Source organism: Geotrypetes seraphini, chromosome 2 (assembly GCF_902459505.1).
Source record: "Geotrypetes seraphini chromosome 2, aGeoSer1.1, whole genome shotgun sequence".
Classification (NCBI taxonomy): Eukaryota; Metazoa; Chordata; class Amphibia; order Gymnophiona; family Dermophiidae; genus Geotrypetes; species Geotrypetes seraphini.
In genome coordinates, this window is record NC_047085.1 from 366,267,121 (window position 1) to 366,285,885 (window position 18,765).

The 18,765-nt window shown below is 40.6% G+C and overlaps 1 protein-coding gene across 3 annotated transcripts in view; it reads left to right on the forward strand.

The window, feature by feature from the left end:
- Window positions 1-18,765, forward strand: part of BBS9 (Bardet-Biedl syndrome 9) — a 434,574-nt gene that overhangs the window by 237,600 nt on the left and 178,209 nt on the right. For all 3 annotated transcript variants that reach the window (XM_033930592.1, XM_033930593.1, XM_033930591.1), the window contains exons 17-18: window positions 6,245-6,417; window positions 15,293-15,445. In XM_033930592.1, coding sequence (XP_033786483.1) covers window positions 6,245-6,417; window positions 15,293-15,445 — 326 coding nt within the window. The remainder of the gene's footprint in view (window positions 1-6,244; window positions 6,418-15,292; window positions 15,446-18,765) is intronic.

Genomic DNA, 18,765 nt, shown 5'->3' on the forward strand with positions numbered 1-18,765 from the left:
GCTGTTTTTTCTCATGCTGTTTTTTCTCCTATTTTATGCCTGTTAAAGATCTAATAAAATTATCTCACAGATTATGCTCCTAGAACTATGCATGAAGAAAAGACACATACCCTTCAGGCGTATAGTGTGAGGGAAGTATGTTTATAGTTTAGGAAATATGCATCTATTCTCATACTGTACATAAGAACATAAGCAATGCCTCCGCTGGGTCAGACCTGAGGTCCATCGTGCCCAGCAGTCCGCTCACGCGGCGGCCCAACAGGTCCAGGACCTTTGCAGTAATCCTCTTTCTATACCCCTATATCCCCTTTTCCAGCAGGAAAATGTCCAATCCTTTCTTGAACCCCATTACCATACTCTGCCCTATTACACCCTCTGGAAGCGCTTTCTAGGTGTTCACCACATGTTGGGTAAAAAAGAACTTCCTAGCATTCGTTTTGAACCTGTCCCCTTTCAACTTTTCTGAATGCCCTCTTGTTCTTTTATTATTCAAAAGTTTGAAGAATCTGTCCTTTTCTACTCTCTCTATGCCCTTCATGATCTTGTAAATATGCATGAGATAGATTTGCACCTCAAGGAGGCAGTGCATGCAAATCCATCTCATACATATTCAAGGTAGAGATCCTGAAAACCTGACCTGGCTCCGGCTCTCGAGGGCCAGAATTGCCTACCCTTGGCCTACAGCATCCAGGAACTTGGTCTCCCTACTGCAGCCAAAGGTGCCTAGATTCCAGTCTATCCCCAGATAATTGAAATTGCCCATGATAACTGTGTTGCCTCCCTTGCAGTTGTGTTTAATCTCATCCGTCATTTCTCCATCAGTTTCTTCGGACTGCCCTGGGGGTCGGTAGTAGATGCCGATCTTCGTTTCTGTTCCATTTGTTCCCAGTATTTTGGCCCATAGACATTCTACCTTATTTTTTGTTTCCGGCGTGTTCTCTCCAGTAGACTCAATTCCATCTTTGATGTATAGGGCAATACCCCCACCTTTTTGTCCTACTCTGTCTCTGCGGTATAGCTGTATCCCGGTAGCACAGTGTCTCAGATGTTTTCCTAGTTCCACCATGTTTCCGTGGTGCTGATGATGTCAAGGTTATCTTTTTGTAACATAGCTTCCAATACCCTCATCTTATTCCTTAAGCTCCTTGCATTCTTGTACCTACACTTGAGTTTGCAGCCTGTTACTTTATTGCATTTCCTCCTCTCTTGTGTCCCTTTCGATCCATCAGGATTTCTAACTTGCCTATGATACGGTGAGTCTTCTCTGCAATCTTCTTGCATGGTATCCTCTGGGTATACATTTTCCCGAACCGTCGACTGTCGGCTTTCCCCTTCTTCCTAGTTTAAAAACTTCTCAATTTTTCACTTGATGTTGCTTGCAAGTAGCCTCATTCCATCTCCGCTGAGGTGGAGTCCATCCTTCATGTATAGCTTGCTCTTCCCCCAGAAAATCGTCCACCAGCGCCTCATCCATGTGTTGACTGCTTGCAACTCCATCTGCCTCTTCCTGTCAGCCCTGGGTACCGGCAGGATCTCCAAGAATGCTACCCTCAGCGTTCTGGTCTTCAGCTTCCTTCCTAGCATCCGGAACTGGTCCTTTAGTGTTTCCCTGCTGTAGTTCCTGTTGCTCACATTGTTTGTCCTCATGTGGATCACTACCGCCATATCTTCCCCTTCCACGCTGTCGATGATCCTATCGATGCAGCTCACTATATCTTCTACCTTGGTGCCTGGTAAGCAAATCACCAGCCAATCCTTTCTTCCTCCCACTATGTGGCTGTCAACCTATCTGATGATGGAGTCACCCACAACGATTGCTGTCCTCTCTAACTTCTCCTGTCTCTCTAGCCGCAGGTCCATGTCCCCAGTGTATGTCCATCTCTCCAGCCGTAGGTCCATGTCCTCTGTACACTTCCATCTTCCCTCATCCTGGCATTGGCTTGCACAGACTAGTCTTCCTGTGGGTTCCCTCCACTGTTTCCAGGTCTTGCTGCTGTGTTACCTATTCCTTCCTTGTGGTTGTCCTCCAGGTGATCCTCCCTCACTGTAGGTGTATCTTGGCAGTTCCACTGTTGTTGGTGATTTTCCACGGCCTCCATGTTGCCTCCTCAATGAACTTCTCTAACTCATTGACTTCTTCCTCAATGGTTTCCTCTGTCATGAAGTTTTCTGCCTCTCTGTCCTCCTCCTCCACTGCTTGAAGTGCTTCTAGTTCCAGTATTCTGCTCTCCAAGAGTCTGACTTGTTTCTTCAGGCCCCCCAGTTCCTCGCATCAAGTGCATACATAAGCCCGCATCCCAGAGGGGAGGTAGTCATACATATGGCAAACGGTGCAGAAAACTGGGTAGCGCAACATTCTGCTTCTGTCTGCTGCTTCCATTGGTGTCCGCTTGCTGGTCTGCCATCTGAAGTGGCTTCTCCCTGTTTCCCTATATGCCTTCTCACACTTTGTCTGAAGTGGCTTCTTGTGTAGGAATCTGTGTAGCATCCTTGGTGTTACTGTGAAGTCCCTCTCCCAATTTTAAACCTGCTACCCTTATTGCTTGTGTGTGTCTGCTGTGATTGCCCTCCGCTACTACTATGCTTATCTACTGCTTGTCTGTCCTGTTGCCCTTGTGGTACTTGCCTGTGTAGGTGTCCTTCTTTGCAGTGCTCGTCCCTTCGCAAAGACGCTCTCACTAAGGTGAGTGCCTTTAACGCTCGTCTTCACACGCCAAACACCCGAGTGCCGTTGGCCCCTCCCCTTTTAAGGTGGAGCTCCGGTGGATGATATTGGGGGCTGGGTAGAGCTATTTCTCACCGCTGCCCCTTGCTCTTTCCTGCCTTTTGCTCTTTCTACGCCTCTTCTCTCCCGTTTGCCTGCTTTCCTCTCCTGTAGTCTCCTCTCCTGCCTACTTGTAAAATAGCCTTAATTATAGGTGCCTACTTGGTCATCCAACTGAGGTGACTTATTATAAAATTACCCTCTTAATTTGCATGTTGTCAAATGGTACATCTTTTAAAACATTTATTTATTATTTGATATTTAATTTCATTTAATGTACTCGCATGTTTATATCCCACTTAACTACAGAGGCTCAAGGCGGATAACTATTTGAGAATTACAGTATGACAACTTGCAATAATATAAAATGTGACTAACGAGAAACACAAAACGCAAGTAAAATATACCAAATGTACACAGCAGTAAAAAATATATCAACATTAATCATTTAGGAGCCCTTTTACCAAGCTGTGTTATGTGCTAATGTGTCTAATTCATCTTAAAATAGCATACTGCAGGATATGCTCAGACATCCTATGGTTGCTGCCAAATGTGCACACACTAACCACGTGATAAAAACAATTTTAAAATTTTTTTGAGGGGCTGTGTCAATGTGGAGAGTGAGCACTCCTGTGTTAGAGCAGCTATATTTCCATATGCTAATTGATTAGTGCAGATACTCGCTTCTTTTGAGCCTTTACCTCCTACAAAATGTATGGCAGTAAGAGCTTATATGGTAAATTTTCTAATTGGAAGGACATAAGGAAATTAACTATTTGATGAATATCAGTAGTTTCATATGGGTTCTCTGAGGAAGCCGGTCTGGCGAAATGAGTCAGAATCTGCGGAAATTCCTCTCTTGAATTTTCTATAAGTTAAGTGAAGAACTTTTCTACATAAATTAATTATCAGTATATAAGAAGATTGCATTTGAAATAGTGATGCATTTACAAAAAACTAGCAGTGCAATGATTGACCTAGGAAAGCACAGTTTGAGGCATGCCCCCGCTGTGGTTTCACATCCCCTAAATCCAGAAAATACAGAGGAAATACTTGAGATCAACAAAAACTTGAGATAATCAAAGACTGGCTTAATTCCAACATGCTAGCTCTAAATATACAGAAAACAAAAGCTTTACTTTTCCCATGGAAAAAGAGAATAAGCTTAAGTATTCCTTTCACTCTTGATAACATTCATCTGGACTTAGTAACATCTTTAAAAATACTGGGTGTCATTATTGATGATAAATTCTCCTATCATGAACACATAAGTAATACCGTTAAATTTTTCTTCTATAGGTTACACATGATTTGCTCGATCTCTAAGTTTCTCAAGCCAAAATCATTAAACATTCTAATCCATTCCCTAATCATCGCTAAACTTGATTATTGCAATTCATTATTAATAAACATCACACAAAAAGAAAAGAAGCGCCTTCAAATAATACAGAACACAGCCGTAAAACTCATTCACAACGGTAAAAAATACGATCATGTTACTCCTTTTCTAATCAACTCACACTGGCTTCCAATCAACCATCGTATCACCTTTAAAACATTACTCTTAGTATTTAAAACCCTTTCGACCAATGAACCACAATTTATTAATAGAATGCTTATTCCTTATAATACACTGCGCTCTATCTGATCTACTAACCAAAAGCTCATAGTATTCCCTTCCTTGAAAGTTATCAGAACTCGATGGCATGATATGTTTTCGGTGATGGCTGTGCAACTTTGGAACACTTTGCCTCAATATATAAGAGAGGAAAAGGATCTTAGCCGTTTTAAAAATAACTTAAAAAGTTTTCTTCTAAAAGATGCTTTTAATCTTTAAATTTTACTTAAACCTTAAAGTAGATACCTTTATACTACCTCCCTCCCTTATGTTTTTTCCATCTATGGTTCTTTTTTTTACTCTAAAACACTGAATTGTAACTTCATCCCTCCATTCCTTGTGTATCGATTAGTCTATAAGTCTGTCGGTCTATCTATTATTTTTAAATTTTTAATGGTATATCTAAATGTATGTTTACTTTTTTTTTATTGTAACTCGCTTAGCAAATTTGAATAAGCGATTCATCAAATTAAAACTTGAAACTTTAAAACTTCTGAGCACTCCTTAGTAGTTTGATTAAATTGTCACAAATATTATATTGGGTGATCTTTTGCATATGGAACATTAGCGCATGGTCATTTTTATGGCTGCAGTAAAAATGGCCTTACATGCGGAAAGACCCACATAATACTCTTGGTAGAATTATGCACAACTGTGCAGCACAAATTTGTGCAGAATTCCCCACGTTATGCGCAATTAAATGCAGACACCCAAGACCTGCCATCTTGCATCATCTCCCACTGAGGTCCTTCTGCTCTCCTTTTTGCTATTTGACAACCCCTCATCCCAGCGTGTGTTTGACCTCTCTCACTCACTCTAAATGACAGTCCAACCCCCCCCTTCCCACCAGTGTGGATCCAGCATCTTCACTGCCTGCAGGACCTCCCAAAACATCAGTGGCAGCTGCTCTGCTGTGTCGTCTTTCTATGATGTCACTCCTGTAGACAGACAACATTGTATAGGGAAGACATTGGCGGGGCCAGCCACAAGCAGCCTGTTCACAGTACTGCCTCTGTCAGCCAACTGCTGCTGCTGCTTTGGGATGGTTCACGAGTATGGAAGATGCTGGAACAACACGGGGGAGAGGGTCAGAGAGAAGCCAGACCTGTGTGCAGGGGGGGTGAGGTGAATTGCGAGAGAGAAGGGCCATACACATGGAGAGAGGAAGGGAAGGGGACATGGATGCTGGATATGCAGGGGTGGGGGGAATAGAAAGTGACCCAGATCAGAAAGAGGTGGGTAGGAAGGGAGGAAGAAATGCTTTGCCATTGGAGAGAGGGAGAGAGAGGGGAGTGTGGAGGGTATTTAGGGTACTAGTAAGAGAGGGGTAGGTGGGGTGAAAGGACATGGATGCTGAACCCACACGTAGAGGTGTGGGGATGGCAGAGAGAGTATCCCGGACAGGGTCGGGAGGAAGCCAGTAGAGAGAGAGAGAGAGATGCCAGACCATGGGAGCCAGGGAGAGGATTTAGGGTGTGAGAGAGAGTGAGAGGTGGGAATTAGAGGGAGACAGAGCTGCAGTTGGAGTGAGAGAGAGAGAGAATTGAGGAGGCTGGAGCCTGAGTAAAGAAAAGGCAGGAAGGAATTTCAGGCCTTAGGATAGAAAAATTCTACACAAAACTACAAATAAACTTAGCAGAACTTTGAAATATTATGTACAGAATTCCTCCAAGAATAACATAGGGGGTACACTGAGGCCACTTTTTGCCAAAGCTTAGTAAAAATTCCTCTAAATAATAGTATATAAGTAAGAATACATAAAGCAGTTAAGATGTATCACTAAAAATCTTTAATCCTCTGAAAAATACTTCTTGAACACTTGATAGGCAAGTGTTCCTAGTTTCTGTTTTTTTTTTTTACAGAGCGATATAGGATTCAGAGTGAGCAGTTTGAAGACCTATGGCTCATCATAAAGGAACTCATCCTCCGCTTTGAGGAATATTTCCGGAAACAAGGAAACAAAGACTTTACATGTTCTTTTTCTGGACCAGTTCCTTTGCAAGAATACTTTGAATTAATTGATCGTCATTTTGAGGTATACCATGGAATTGATAATACAAAAACTTTATTGTTCAGAGTCATTATGGTTTGAGATTTTGTGCGGTTCCTTGCCTGACTTGTTAGAAAAATATTAAATTAAGGCATAGCATATAGCTTTCTCACTATATTTATTATTTATTAATTCAATTTTCTATACCATTCTCCCAGGGGAACTCAGAACAGTTTACATGAATTTATTCAGATATTCAAACATTTTTAAATCCTTGTCTGTCCCGGTGGGCTCACAATCTGTCTAATGTACCTGAGACAATGGGGGGGATTAAGTGACTTTCCCGGAGTCACAAGAAGCAGTGTAGGTTTGAGCCTGCAACCTCAGGGTGCTGAGGCTGTAGCTTTAACCACTGCGCCACACTCAATATTATATTATTGTGCCATTTGATCAAAACAGCTAAAAAGAAATGATGATTTGCAGGATTTGGCTAAGTGTTTTGAAATGGTTATGTTGGTTTAGGATATAGACTTTCAGAGGCAGCATATCACATAATGATACAAAAATAAGTGAAAGGGACATATAGAACTATTCAGTATATGCTGTATTTATTTAAGCAAGTATTTAAAAAAATAAGAAAATTGAATATACCATCAGAGAAAAGAACCTCTAGCCTGAGTTTCTTTGCCAGATGTACTGAAGGGTTTTTTTCTCTTTTGGGAATAATTTTATACCAGGGCACATAAGTATTTTATGTCAAAACTTGTACTAGTTAATACATAAGCAATTTAAGATTATTATAAAATAGGATCCAACAATGACTCTTAGAAGTCTATAGGTTCTTTTGTATAAATTTACACCTGAAGTATATTGTATAAATGATAAATTTACACCAGAAGATGTAAATGTATCCTTGTGCTTCAGCCCGACAACCTCAATCTGCCATGATGCAGCAAGGAGCGATTACAAGCTTCCTTTCATCTTCGCCCAGGGGCACTCCTGCTGAGCCGACTGAAGGAAACGTCGGCATTGGAAGCGAGATCTCGCTAAGCCCCACGGGACCTGAACCTCCTTTGCAGCCGCGGGAAAGAAGAACGCTGACAGCAATGCAGGATGAGGAACACCCTGCTGTGTCATCGGGCTTGCTGGCTGTTAAAGATATCCCGTGACCGAGATATCTTTAACAAAGAAGGCACTAGGAGTCTCAGCAGAGGGAGGGGAATTTCCACCTATTTAGCCCCTCGTTCAGCCTGCTGAGACCCTTGAATCGATTTGGACTGCTTTGGATTTACTGCACAAGGTATGTCTGGGAATCTCTACACTAGTCCAGACTTAGTCGTCTAAAATAATGAAATTTGAAGAACTGATGAACCAAAAGGAAAAAGTTAATAATTTGGAACAAACTATAAAGGGTATACAGTCTTTTTTTAATTCTATTGTGCAAGATAAAATGGTGTTATCAAGAAAAGTGGAGAATTTTGAGAATTATACCAAGCAGTTAAATTTAAGGTTTTTGAATTTTCCCAAAACACTCACAATGTCTTCAAAGGATATTTTCTACAAGTTTTTGAAGGAAGTATTTAAATACCCTGAAAATGGACTTCCACCCCTTCATAAAATATATTTTTTGCCGGTTTCTGCTAAAACCCCCCCCCCAAAAAAAAAACCCCTCTCCCTCAGGAGCTCCTGTTCCAACTGAGGTTACTTCTTTAAGTACTTTGGATCTTTCTAATGTTTTGGAAACTTCTGAGGAAAGAGTGATTTTGTGTACGACTCTTATGGTGACATTTGTTTTTCAACAGGATAAAGAAGAAGCACTTCTTCGCCTTTTTTTTTTTAGGATGAAAGAAGTCTTTTTCTTGGATTGTAAAATCTTTGTAGATCAGAATACTTATGGTTTTTTATGAGCCCTCACAGTTGCAGTTTTTTCTTGAAGGCAAGGGAGTAGTAATCCAAGGGTCCAGATGATTCTTATGATGGTCCATATGTTTAATGAGGATGACCCACTACTTTAATTTCCCCTTAAAAATATTTCAAATATATCATTCCTTCTGATAATGTGAATTGTCTCTCTTCAAATGTGGACTGTTATTGAGCTTAAGTATTAATTAATTCTCAAAACTGTTTCAATTTGGTAAATTTATGTCAAATTTAATTAATATTGTGACAAGTCTCATTTTCCTGTTCAATAATTTTTGTTGATGTATAAATAAATGATAAATAAAAAAATAAAGTTCTTTTTCTGCAAATACAGACAGTCCCCGGGTTAAGAACGAGTTCTGTTTTTTAAACCATTTTAAGTTGAATTTGTACGTAACTAGGATCCTGTACAGTTCACAGTCTATAAAAGCATTAAAGAACATTAAACATTAAAGAAACAGTCCTCAAAATAAAGTACTATAGTTTAAATAGAAAGAAAAAATAGGTTTACACTTACTTTCGCTCTTCATCTGTCCCACTGTTCCCTCTCCACCACCACATCCAGCATTTCTCACTCTCATATCTCTCTTCCCCATGCATTTGTACCTCACGTCTCTCCCACCACCAAGTCCAATATTTCTCACTCCCTTCCTATGCCCAAACAAGTCACTGCTTTCTTCATTTCCCCATGTGCACTATCTCTCTTTCCCTCTCACTCAGACACCCATGCCCAACAATTCTTCCTTTCTATTCCCCCACCTCAGCATCTCTTTTTCTCACTCCCTCCATTCTTCCATCCTATATCCTAAGTTCATTCTCCCCTCCCTTCTGTGTCCCAAGTTCATGCTCCCTCCTTTGTCCAAAGTTTGTGCTCCCTCCCTTCTGTGTCCCAACACCACACTGCCTCTCCCTTCCTGTGCCAACTCGCCCCTTCTTCCTCTCTTCCTGTCAAAATGCGACCTTCCTCCTCCCTTCAGTGTCCCAACATGCCCCTCCCCTCCATTCAGCGTACCAAATTTGTGCCTCTCACAGGTGTTTATCTCCTCTGGCCAGTTCTCTCTTCCCAGTCACACTTCACAAAGTTGCGGCCGCTGGTTCCTGCATGCAGCTTGTGGCTGACCCAAAAGCCTTCCCAGAAGTGAGGGAAAGCTTCTGGGTCAGCCTTGTTCAGGAACCAGTGGCTGCGGCTTTGTGAAATATGACTGGGAGGAGAGAGCCGGCCAGAGGAGGTAAACACCTGCGAGAGGCACGAATTTGGTACGCTGATGGAAGGAAAGACAACAAGGGGCATGTTGGGACACCAAAGGGAGGAGGAAGGGGTGTGTTGGCACAGGAAAGGAGAGGCAGGACCCCGGTTCGTAAGTACAAGTTTGACGTAAATCTGGCATACTTAAATTGGGTATTGCCTGTATTCCTGGGTGCTATAAAGTTGTGCATCCAAATTTCCAACTATTGTTCACATTATAGAATATTACCAGTTGTGAGCCTAACTTAATTGTTAAATTAGCACCAGTTAACATTAAGTACCAATAATAACCCTTAAGTGGTGTTAATTGAGGCTATTTGGAATTCATTTGCACTACGCATGTAACTACACTTAGGCATTATTTGATAAACTTAGCGACTAAATGCTACAGCATGCAACTACAAAGGGGCATGTCTTACAATTGCATGCGTAAGTTATGCAATACTGCCTCTTATGTGCACAACTGCCAACTTTAGGCACAGCCATTTACACATGTTGACTTGCACTCAATAAACAACAGTTTTGTGCGCAATTGCCATTAGAGAATTAGCGCTTAGCGCCCATATTTTTCATGCCTAATATGTTTTGGTCTTTCTTGAATTTACCCCATAACATCTGTTTTAACATGTGGAAAAGGTCTTTTATAAAATTATGTCGTGCTATGAATGTGTGAAGCCTGTAGTGGGTAAGGCAAAAAAAAAAAAAAGTAACTCCCTAGAGTTTTTTGCTGTTTTTTCAGTAACTCCTTGGAATTTCAATATGAAATTTTACAGCTTTATTTGTTGTCGCGATCTATGTTTATGTATCAAGTGGAATGAGGAGATCTTTTTGTCAAGACCATTCAGTGATTTTCATGTGTTCAAAAATGTTTGCACTGTAAAACTACCATTATTTGAAAAAATAAAAATAAAAAAACAGGGTACTAGCTTACTATTAATGATGTCACAGTGATGTAAACGTCTGTCTAGGGAGCAATATTAAAGGCTCTACCCAAAGCCACAAACAAAGCCAAACTCAAGAAAGTGCTGGAACAGTCTACCATAGGGACTGATCGAAATGGCTGTTAAGAGCTTCCCCAAGTGACTGAAGGCCATCGATAAGTATACGAATTCCGTACTTATACAAAAATAATGAGTTTTTAAATTCTACATAGCAGACTTTGTTGTTCTTGGATGATTTGCTTATCACTCCAGTTAAAAAATCTACACAGATATCCATCCTTATGGCTACTAAACCCAGCAATTACTATTAATAGTTCCATGATCCTGTGGAAAATTTGAATGAAAGCAGGAATCAGAACATTACAAGATGTGATGAATCAAGGATGTTTGGTGTCCTTTCAGATCCTGCAACAGAAGTTCGCCTTACCATTCTTGCAATGTTTCAAGTGGTTACAACTTCAGCATGCTATTAAGGCTAGTTTTCCATCACTAGTGACTGAAGGAGCAACCAAGTTTACCTATATTTTGTTATACTGTGGGAGTCTAAGGTCATGAAGTCTCCAGCTGGACCAAAGAATTGCAATGTTCTATTCCACCTGAGAACGGGAAGAAAATATGGAGTCAAAGGATAAGAGGTATGGCTTCTGCATCTTTACGACAGACTCTTTATTTTATGCTTCACAGAACACTTTGGACACCGGTTAAATCACAGAAATTGGATGCCAGTAAATCTAATGCATTCTAGAACTGCAAGAAAGAAGTGGGTACATTGGACCATCTTTTGCTGTACTGCCCACTGGTTCTATCATTCTGGAAAGAAGTGTGGAATAAAATACAAAGTATTTGGAAATCCATATGCCTTTATGATGGACTGGTGATAAGTGGAGCACATGTTACACCAACAACTTTAGTGACAGCAAATAAAAATAAACTGTTTCTGATACTGACTGGAGTGGCATTGCAATCAATAGTTAAGAACTGGAAAGGCTTTACACTTCTAAATTATCATTTTTGGTGGGAGACAATATGTCTTTTTTTTATAGATATGAAGCTAATTTAGCTGAAAAATTTGGAAATATGGCCTCATTTAAGGATGTGTGGAGCCCTTTAAACAATATGTGTGATAGAGTGAATGACCTGCCAGACAAATGGAAGGGAGAGAGGGTTGGAGGGTGGGAGGTGGGGTTTGAGTAAAGGAGAGATGGGGTAAGATACTGATATGTTATTGCTAATAATTTCCTAATGTAAGTATAAATATATGGTATAATATTTGTTTGCTTATTTTGTAATGTGTTAAAATTTAATAAAGATTGAACAAAAAAAAAAGCTGGGGTTAGACACTTTGATCATTCACAGTAGCTGTGAAATTCTGACACATTGTTAATTTCATTGTTTGAATGACGTTATTTTACTATGTCTTACCATGAATATTTTTAATACACAAAAGTTGCTAGGTAATAACTCTAAAATGTCAGTAACATTAACATAGCTTAAGATAATGTTGTTTATTTGTTTAGATATGTAATTACTAGTAGGGAGAAAATCACTATAACTCTGTGATGAAAATATTAATGTTATTCTTTATTAAATCACAGCTCTTCCTTAAATTTTCAACGTATATATTAAAAGCAAACGCATATCTTTCACAATAGTATGTTGATTCAGTTCCCAATAACGCTGAGCAGTTCATATAATTGGATAGCCAGGCATTGAAGTAAAAAGCACAAGGCACTTTTAACAGCACTTTAGAGCACTTTTGCACATTATATTTTCTGTTTGCACCATTTGCACTAGTTGCACAATCCATTAACGCTGCTATTGACTTTCTGTAGTTGTTCCGCCATTTTGTATTGGATGACTGGAACTTGAAAAAGACATGATGATTTACCATCCAATTATATGAACTGCTCAGCGTTATTGGGAACTGAATCAACATACTATTGTGAAAGATATGCATTTGCTTTTAATATATACATTGAAAATTTAAGGAAGAGCTGTGATTTAATAAAGAATAACGTTTATTTGTTTAGAAACATTTGTAAACTGCTTATTAAACTTAAGCGGGATACAGAGGAACATACAATATAACATCACATTGCAATACAAAAATACAAGTACATGCTTGCCCATACACCTACTGAAACAGAAACATTTTCAAACCTTTTTTAAATTCCTTCCCATAATAGTAATATGTAAGAATGATGACTAAATAAGTGTGTAAAATTTCTCATTGAAATTCAAAGTGGTTGCTGAGAAAATGCCCAAAAACTCTAGGGCAGGGCTGCCCAAGTCCGGTCCTCGAGATCTACAGGCAGGCCAGGTTTTCAGGATATCCACAATGAATATGCATGAGAGAGATTTGCCTGCACTGCCTTCATGGTATGCAAATCTCTCTCATGCATGTTCATTGTGGATATCCTGAAAACCTGGCCTGCCAGTAGATCTCGAGGACCGGATTTGGGCAGCCCTGATCTAGGTGTTACTTTTTTTTTTTGTCTCACATTAAATATCCAAGTTTAAATTTTAAAATTGAAAAATGACCCCCCCCCTCTTTTTTTACAAAACTGTAGTGCAGTTTTTAGTACAGGCCGCAGCCGTAACAGTGCCGACGCTCATAGAATTCCTATGAGCATCAGAGCTGTTGTCACCAAGGCCACGCTACAGTTTTGTAAAAGTGCTATTAAATATATTAAAGGATGTTATTGAATAGCTGAAAAAAAGTTTTGAAAAAATAATGAACATGAAGAACTTGACTAATTTAGTCTCAATATGAAAATGTGGACTTATTGAGAATAGCTGCTGAGGTCCATTTAAATTATTGCCACTATTGCTGTGTGAGAAGATATTGTGTGTATGTCTACTATTTAACTTTTATCTTCTCACTAACTCCCTCCTTTACAAAGCCTTGCTATTGTTTTTAGCTCTGGCCACCACGGTCACAGCTCTGATGCTCAGAGAATTCCTATGAGCAACTGAGCTGTTACTGTCAAGGCCGGCACTAAAAACGCTAGCGTGGCTTTATAAAGGAGGGGATAATTACAGTATTTTGGGAAAGTGTGCTTCGTATGAAGTTGAAAAGCCTTTTAAAATAGGCTTAAATGACTTTTTTAGACTTTTCACGTAAATATCTTGTTATAAAATCAGTTTTTATGAGGCAAATCCTATAAACTGTGTTCCGATTGTAGGCGGTGGTAGGCGTTCTACCGTTGTCTAGCCAGCCAATCAGGATGCACGTTTAAAAAAAAAAATCCCGAGGAGGGTCACCTACATTCTAGGCATTTTCGCAAGCCTAAGGAGGTGTGTAGGGCCGCCTAAGCTCACCTAAGGCTAGGCGTGGACGTGGTTTTGCCCGGAAATGGCCTTAGGCAAACTTAGGTGGCCCTAGGTGTCTCCCTAGGGCCGTGATAGGCACCTGAAACGTAGGCCAGCAAAATACTGGTCTACATTTCAGATAGATGCAGCCACTGATCCGATCGCGGCAAGAAAATATCCCTGCTGCAATCAGTTTAGCGGCCGCAGCAGGGAACCTGTCCCTCTCCTACAAAGACTACTGGCAGGAGGGATGCCCAGTCCCTCCAACTGAAACCCCCCAATGCCGCCCCCGCCACCTACCCCTAAACATCCACATTAGGAGTAGTGCTCTAGCCCCACTACTCTAAGACATCCCCTGGCAAGTGGGATGCTCAGTCCCTCCTGCTGGAACACCCCCCCCCCCCCGAGATAGCGAAACCCCCACCCCCATCCTGACACATCCCCTGGCAGGAGGGATGTCCAGTCCCTCCTGACGGAACCCCCCCTCCCCCTGAGATACTGGTACCCGACTCCCCTCTAGGCCACCTGGACCTCCCCCCCCAAGTATCTTATTGAGTTGAATGGCTGAAGGGATGCTTATTCCCTCCAGCCAGCAGACCCGCCTCCACTGAATGGCTGGCCTTCCCCTTCCCGGTGCATGGTGGGATGCATCGTGGAGGGGTCTAAGGCCCTGATTGGCCCAGGCGCTTAAGGTCCCTCCCATCTGGGCTAACTGGAATCTTGGGCCTCTTTCGCAGTACATTCTGGGATGCACTGGGAATGGCCTAACATTCTGATTGGTCAGATCTCATAGGCCACCCCCCATGGTAGAGTTACGTATTTAGTAGCACTACATTATTAATGTGAATAACCCATAGGGTTTATGCATAGGAAAATGTTTACAAAATTATCCTCTTAAAATATCAGTCAGTGTACCTGTAAGGAAAACCTTCAAGTTTCAAGTTTATTTAAAATTTCTTATACCACCCAATCAACCTTTTAGGCGGTGTACAAAGTCATTAAAACGTATATTGACTAAAAACAAAACAAATTCTTCTTTACACCTTCACAAGAAGAATTTGTGCGACAGTGCTTTTTATTAAAGAGGTGAGTGAGTTTCACAAGTTTAATTGAGAGGTATTAAAAACAAAACAAAACATATTTAAGATGACAGAACATCATTAAAAACAATAATTTTTAAAAACATTTAAAAACAAAGACAAACGGGAACAAAAGGGAAAAAGGCAAGAACTACAATAATCAAGTAGAAAGAAAACATATAGGGAACAAAACAAAAGGAGGGTAGCTAAAGAAAAATCAAGCTATGTAGCCTGAAAAGGACATTTAGGTCTCGAAGGCATGAAGAAAAAGGGATGTTTTTAACTTCATCTTAAAATGATTAAGAGTTGATTCTTCCATATATGGGATGGAATATTATTCCAAAGAGAGGGAGCGCTTATATTTGAGAAAAGAAGTACTGACCAGACTGTAATGACACTTTTTTTGTTTACTATGATTATAGTTGCGCCTGGATGCTGAGAAATATGAAGAACTATTATCAGAAAGAGCCAGGCAGTTCAGAGCCATTGAACGACGACTCTTAACACGATTCAAAGACAAGACTCCCGCCCCTCTTCAAAACTTGGATACCTTACTGGAGGGAACATACAGACAGGTCAGTTATATTTAAATAGGAATCAGTACATTTCTATGAAGGGGTAAAAAACCCACACAAAACATTGGAAACAAGGGAGGGATGTGACAAACAGAGAAAATGCCTACTCTATCTGAAGGTTTCAGATACTGTATCTGTAGCTTTGCCTGAGCAACCAGATAGGGTGAAACCAGGGGAAAAGATGTCAAGGGTACTATAAGAAGGGGAGACATGCAGAGCTTCAAGGATATATGTGTACTGAGATCCTTTGGAAACTTCTGGGGGACTTACTGTATGATTATGTAGAATCCATTGTGGAGTTCCCAGTGTAAGGTTGCAGTTCTGGGAATGAAGTAAAGCCCAGGAGCTGTGAGGGAGATGGCAGGCAATACTTTTGTTTTGGGACTGAGTTCTACTTGATTATTATGGATACATATGTTGACTCTGGTTTGGGCTCAGCTGGCTTGATCAGAGCGCAACTGATTTAAGGAAGACTGAGGAGTCCAGCCTGGCTTACAGGGGCTGCCCTGGGGAAGGGCAACAAACTGTGGGACAGAAACCTATGGAGGGTGTTAAGGAGATAGCCCTGTACAACTTGCTAATGTCTTTGTTGTACAATTTTTAGTCTTCAAGAGGGTCACACCAGGGTCCTCCCCAATGGGGGAGTTTCAGCCTTCAGAACAGGGTCACTGGTGAGAGATTGCCAGGAGCTCTGATGGTCAGAATCAATGGATGGCTACTGCTCCATAGCATGTAAATAAATCTCTTGCATGTTCAGCATGGATATTTTGAAAACCCATCTCGCTTATGAACCTTGAAGGCCAAAGTTGCTTATCCCTTTTTTAAGCTATTAAGTAAAATTGAGAAGGCTCCCTGCCTAATGGCAGGAGGGCAAGTAATCCTGCACAGATCAAAGAAAGTCTTTCCAAGTTTTTCCACTTCCAAAAGAAGTCTGCATATCTTTATCAGATAACTTTATCCTACTGTATTGCAAACTGTGTGCCGTAGCGAGATTCGGGTTGTGCCATGAGATACTATCGAGGAGGAGAGGTGCCAGCTGACTTCTTACGGGATGTGCCTCTCAACCGGCGCCTATCCTCCTCCAATTCCCCCTCATCGATGTGGTAGTTGCAGGCTTAGGGCCTGTCTCGATGTCCTCTGTGCATGCACGGACATTGATGTGAGATGACATGCACGTGACATTGCATCGACGTCTGCGCATTTCTGGATGCCCTCCAGCCGTGGCCCCGAGTTTAGTGTGCCACAGCTTTAAAAAATGTGTGGGACACTGCTACTACCCAGAAGTCATGGGCGCCCCACGAGATTTCATCAAAACACTGTCAGATCTGGGACTCACTCAATAAGTCACCTCTCCAACTCATTCCTCTGGAAATACAGACGGCCCACAAATTGACCAGAAAACATTCTCGCCGACAAACATCGTGGTTCCCTGGACTGGTCACCATATAATGACGTTCGGCCTGCACACCAGAGTTAAAGAGGCAGCAGACCGAACAAATTTATTTCCAGTTTATGAATTATTTTAAATTTTATTCCATTGTTTTTACCCCTATTGTTTTAATTTTATTAATTGAATTTCCTTGAATTCTGTTGTTTAACGGTTCCTCCCTTCTATTCCTTTTTACATATTCCTTTATTTCATTTAGATATCATTTACATAGATGGTGCTCCTATCTGTAAAGTTAGGAATTTCTATGAAATATTCTACATGCATCTCTCCTCTCCACTCCTTCCTGCCTTCCATAGTCCTCCCTACCCTTTTCTAACCCCTTCCTCTGTAATATCGCCTAGAGCTTGTATAGGTATGTGCGATGCACAAATGGAAGAAATAAAATAATAAATAAATAAAACACTATCGAAGTAAACGAGATATAAATCCAAATAAATAAACAAATTTGCACACAACTCGCCCATATGATGCTGGAAAGAAGCAATGGCAAATAGTTGTTCAGGAAAGTCAACAAATTTTTAAAACTGGAGTGGAGAATTGTAGGAATCATATATAACAACAACAATTTAAAAAAATAGCTTAAATGCTACAAAAAAGGCCATGGCTTGTGCATTTCTTCTGCTAAATTTAGCTGCTCACCTGGGTAAAATTGCACAACTAGCAATTTGTTAAGGTCAAAACGTCCAAATAATTAATAAATATGTGAAAAATACGTGTTTGTAAAATCCGGTTATTAGCAGGGAAACATACAGGCCATGTATACCAGAAACGAAACTGACAACACATAAACCAAAAATTGAAACGGAGAAAAAATAAACCTCAATTGAGGGAGGTTGGGACTACACAAGTACCCAGCCCTCCACTCATCATCACGGGTTTATAAAAAAACTCCGTGAACATATATATGAGAGTCACTGTTTCATTCGTTTTCATACATACAAAATCATGTTTTAGTCACTTTTTTTCAAAATCTTTTTTGTGTATAAGCGTCAGTATATAGCAATACTGGCCCGAATCCCAAACTTAACTCAATTAGTTAGCAAGGGCTACAGCTTAATTCAATTAGTGCAAAAACTCTTGGAGAAAAAATACACTCATCTGGAAAAAAGAGATTTTCACCAAAGGCTTCCAGCTCATAATCCCGACAGAAAAGACTTTCTGTTTCGCCCGGCAAGGGCTACTTCAGGGGAAAAAGCCATCTTCTACTGTCTCCATGTTGCTTGCAACTTGTTGGTAGTGAAGCCGACTCCTCTCAGGAAGGTACTGGGACTGTGAGACGCGCCCGGCTCAAATAAAAAACGAACCGGGCGTCATGACGTCATCCACTACGTGATGCGTGATAAGCTAAACACCAGCACTACTATTACCCTCACAATCGGTCATAAAAAAGATTTAAAAGAAAATTCTTAATTTCAGAGAGATTTCATAAGAATGGCTGCCATTCAAAAGTGGTATTAAGGCCCAACGGCTCCAAAGTTTTCAATCTATTAATCCACTGTTGTTCCTTTTGCCACAACACTCTTCTGCTGTCCCCTCTTCTCTGAGTCGGGGGCAATTTCTCAATTACCCAACATTTTAAATTTTCTAACTTATGGCCCAATTGTATACAATGAGCAACCATAGGGGCTGTTAATTTTCGAGTGTTCAAACAGCTCTTATGTTCTGTGATTCTAACCGTTAGAGTACGTGACGTTTGGCCGACATATAATAAGTCACATGGGCATTGAATAACGTAAACTATGTTTATAGACTGGCATGAAGACGAATGACGTAAATCAAAACTCCTGCCATCCGACGGATTAATAAATCTGGAAATAATCATCATTATGTTGCAATTTGAACAATGGCCACAAGGTCTATGACCGTAGAC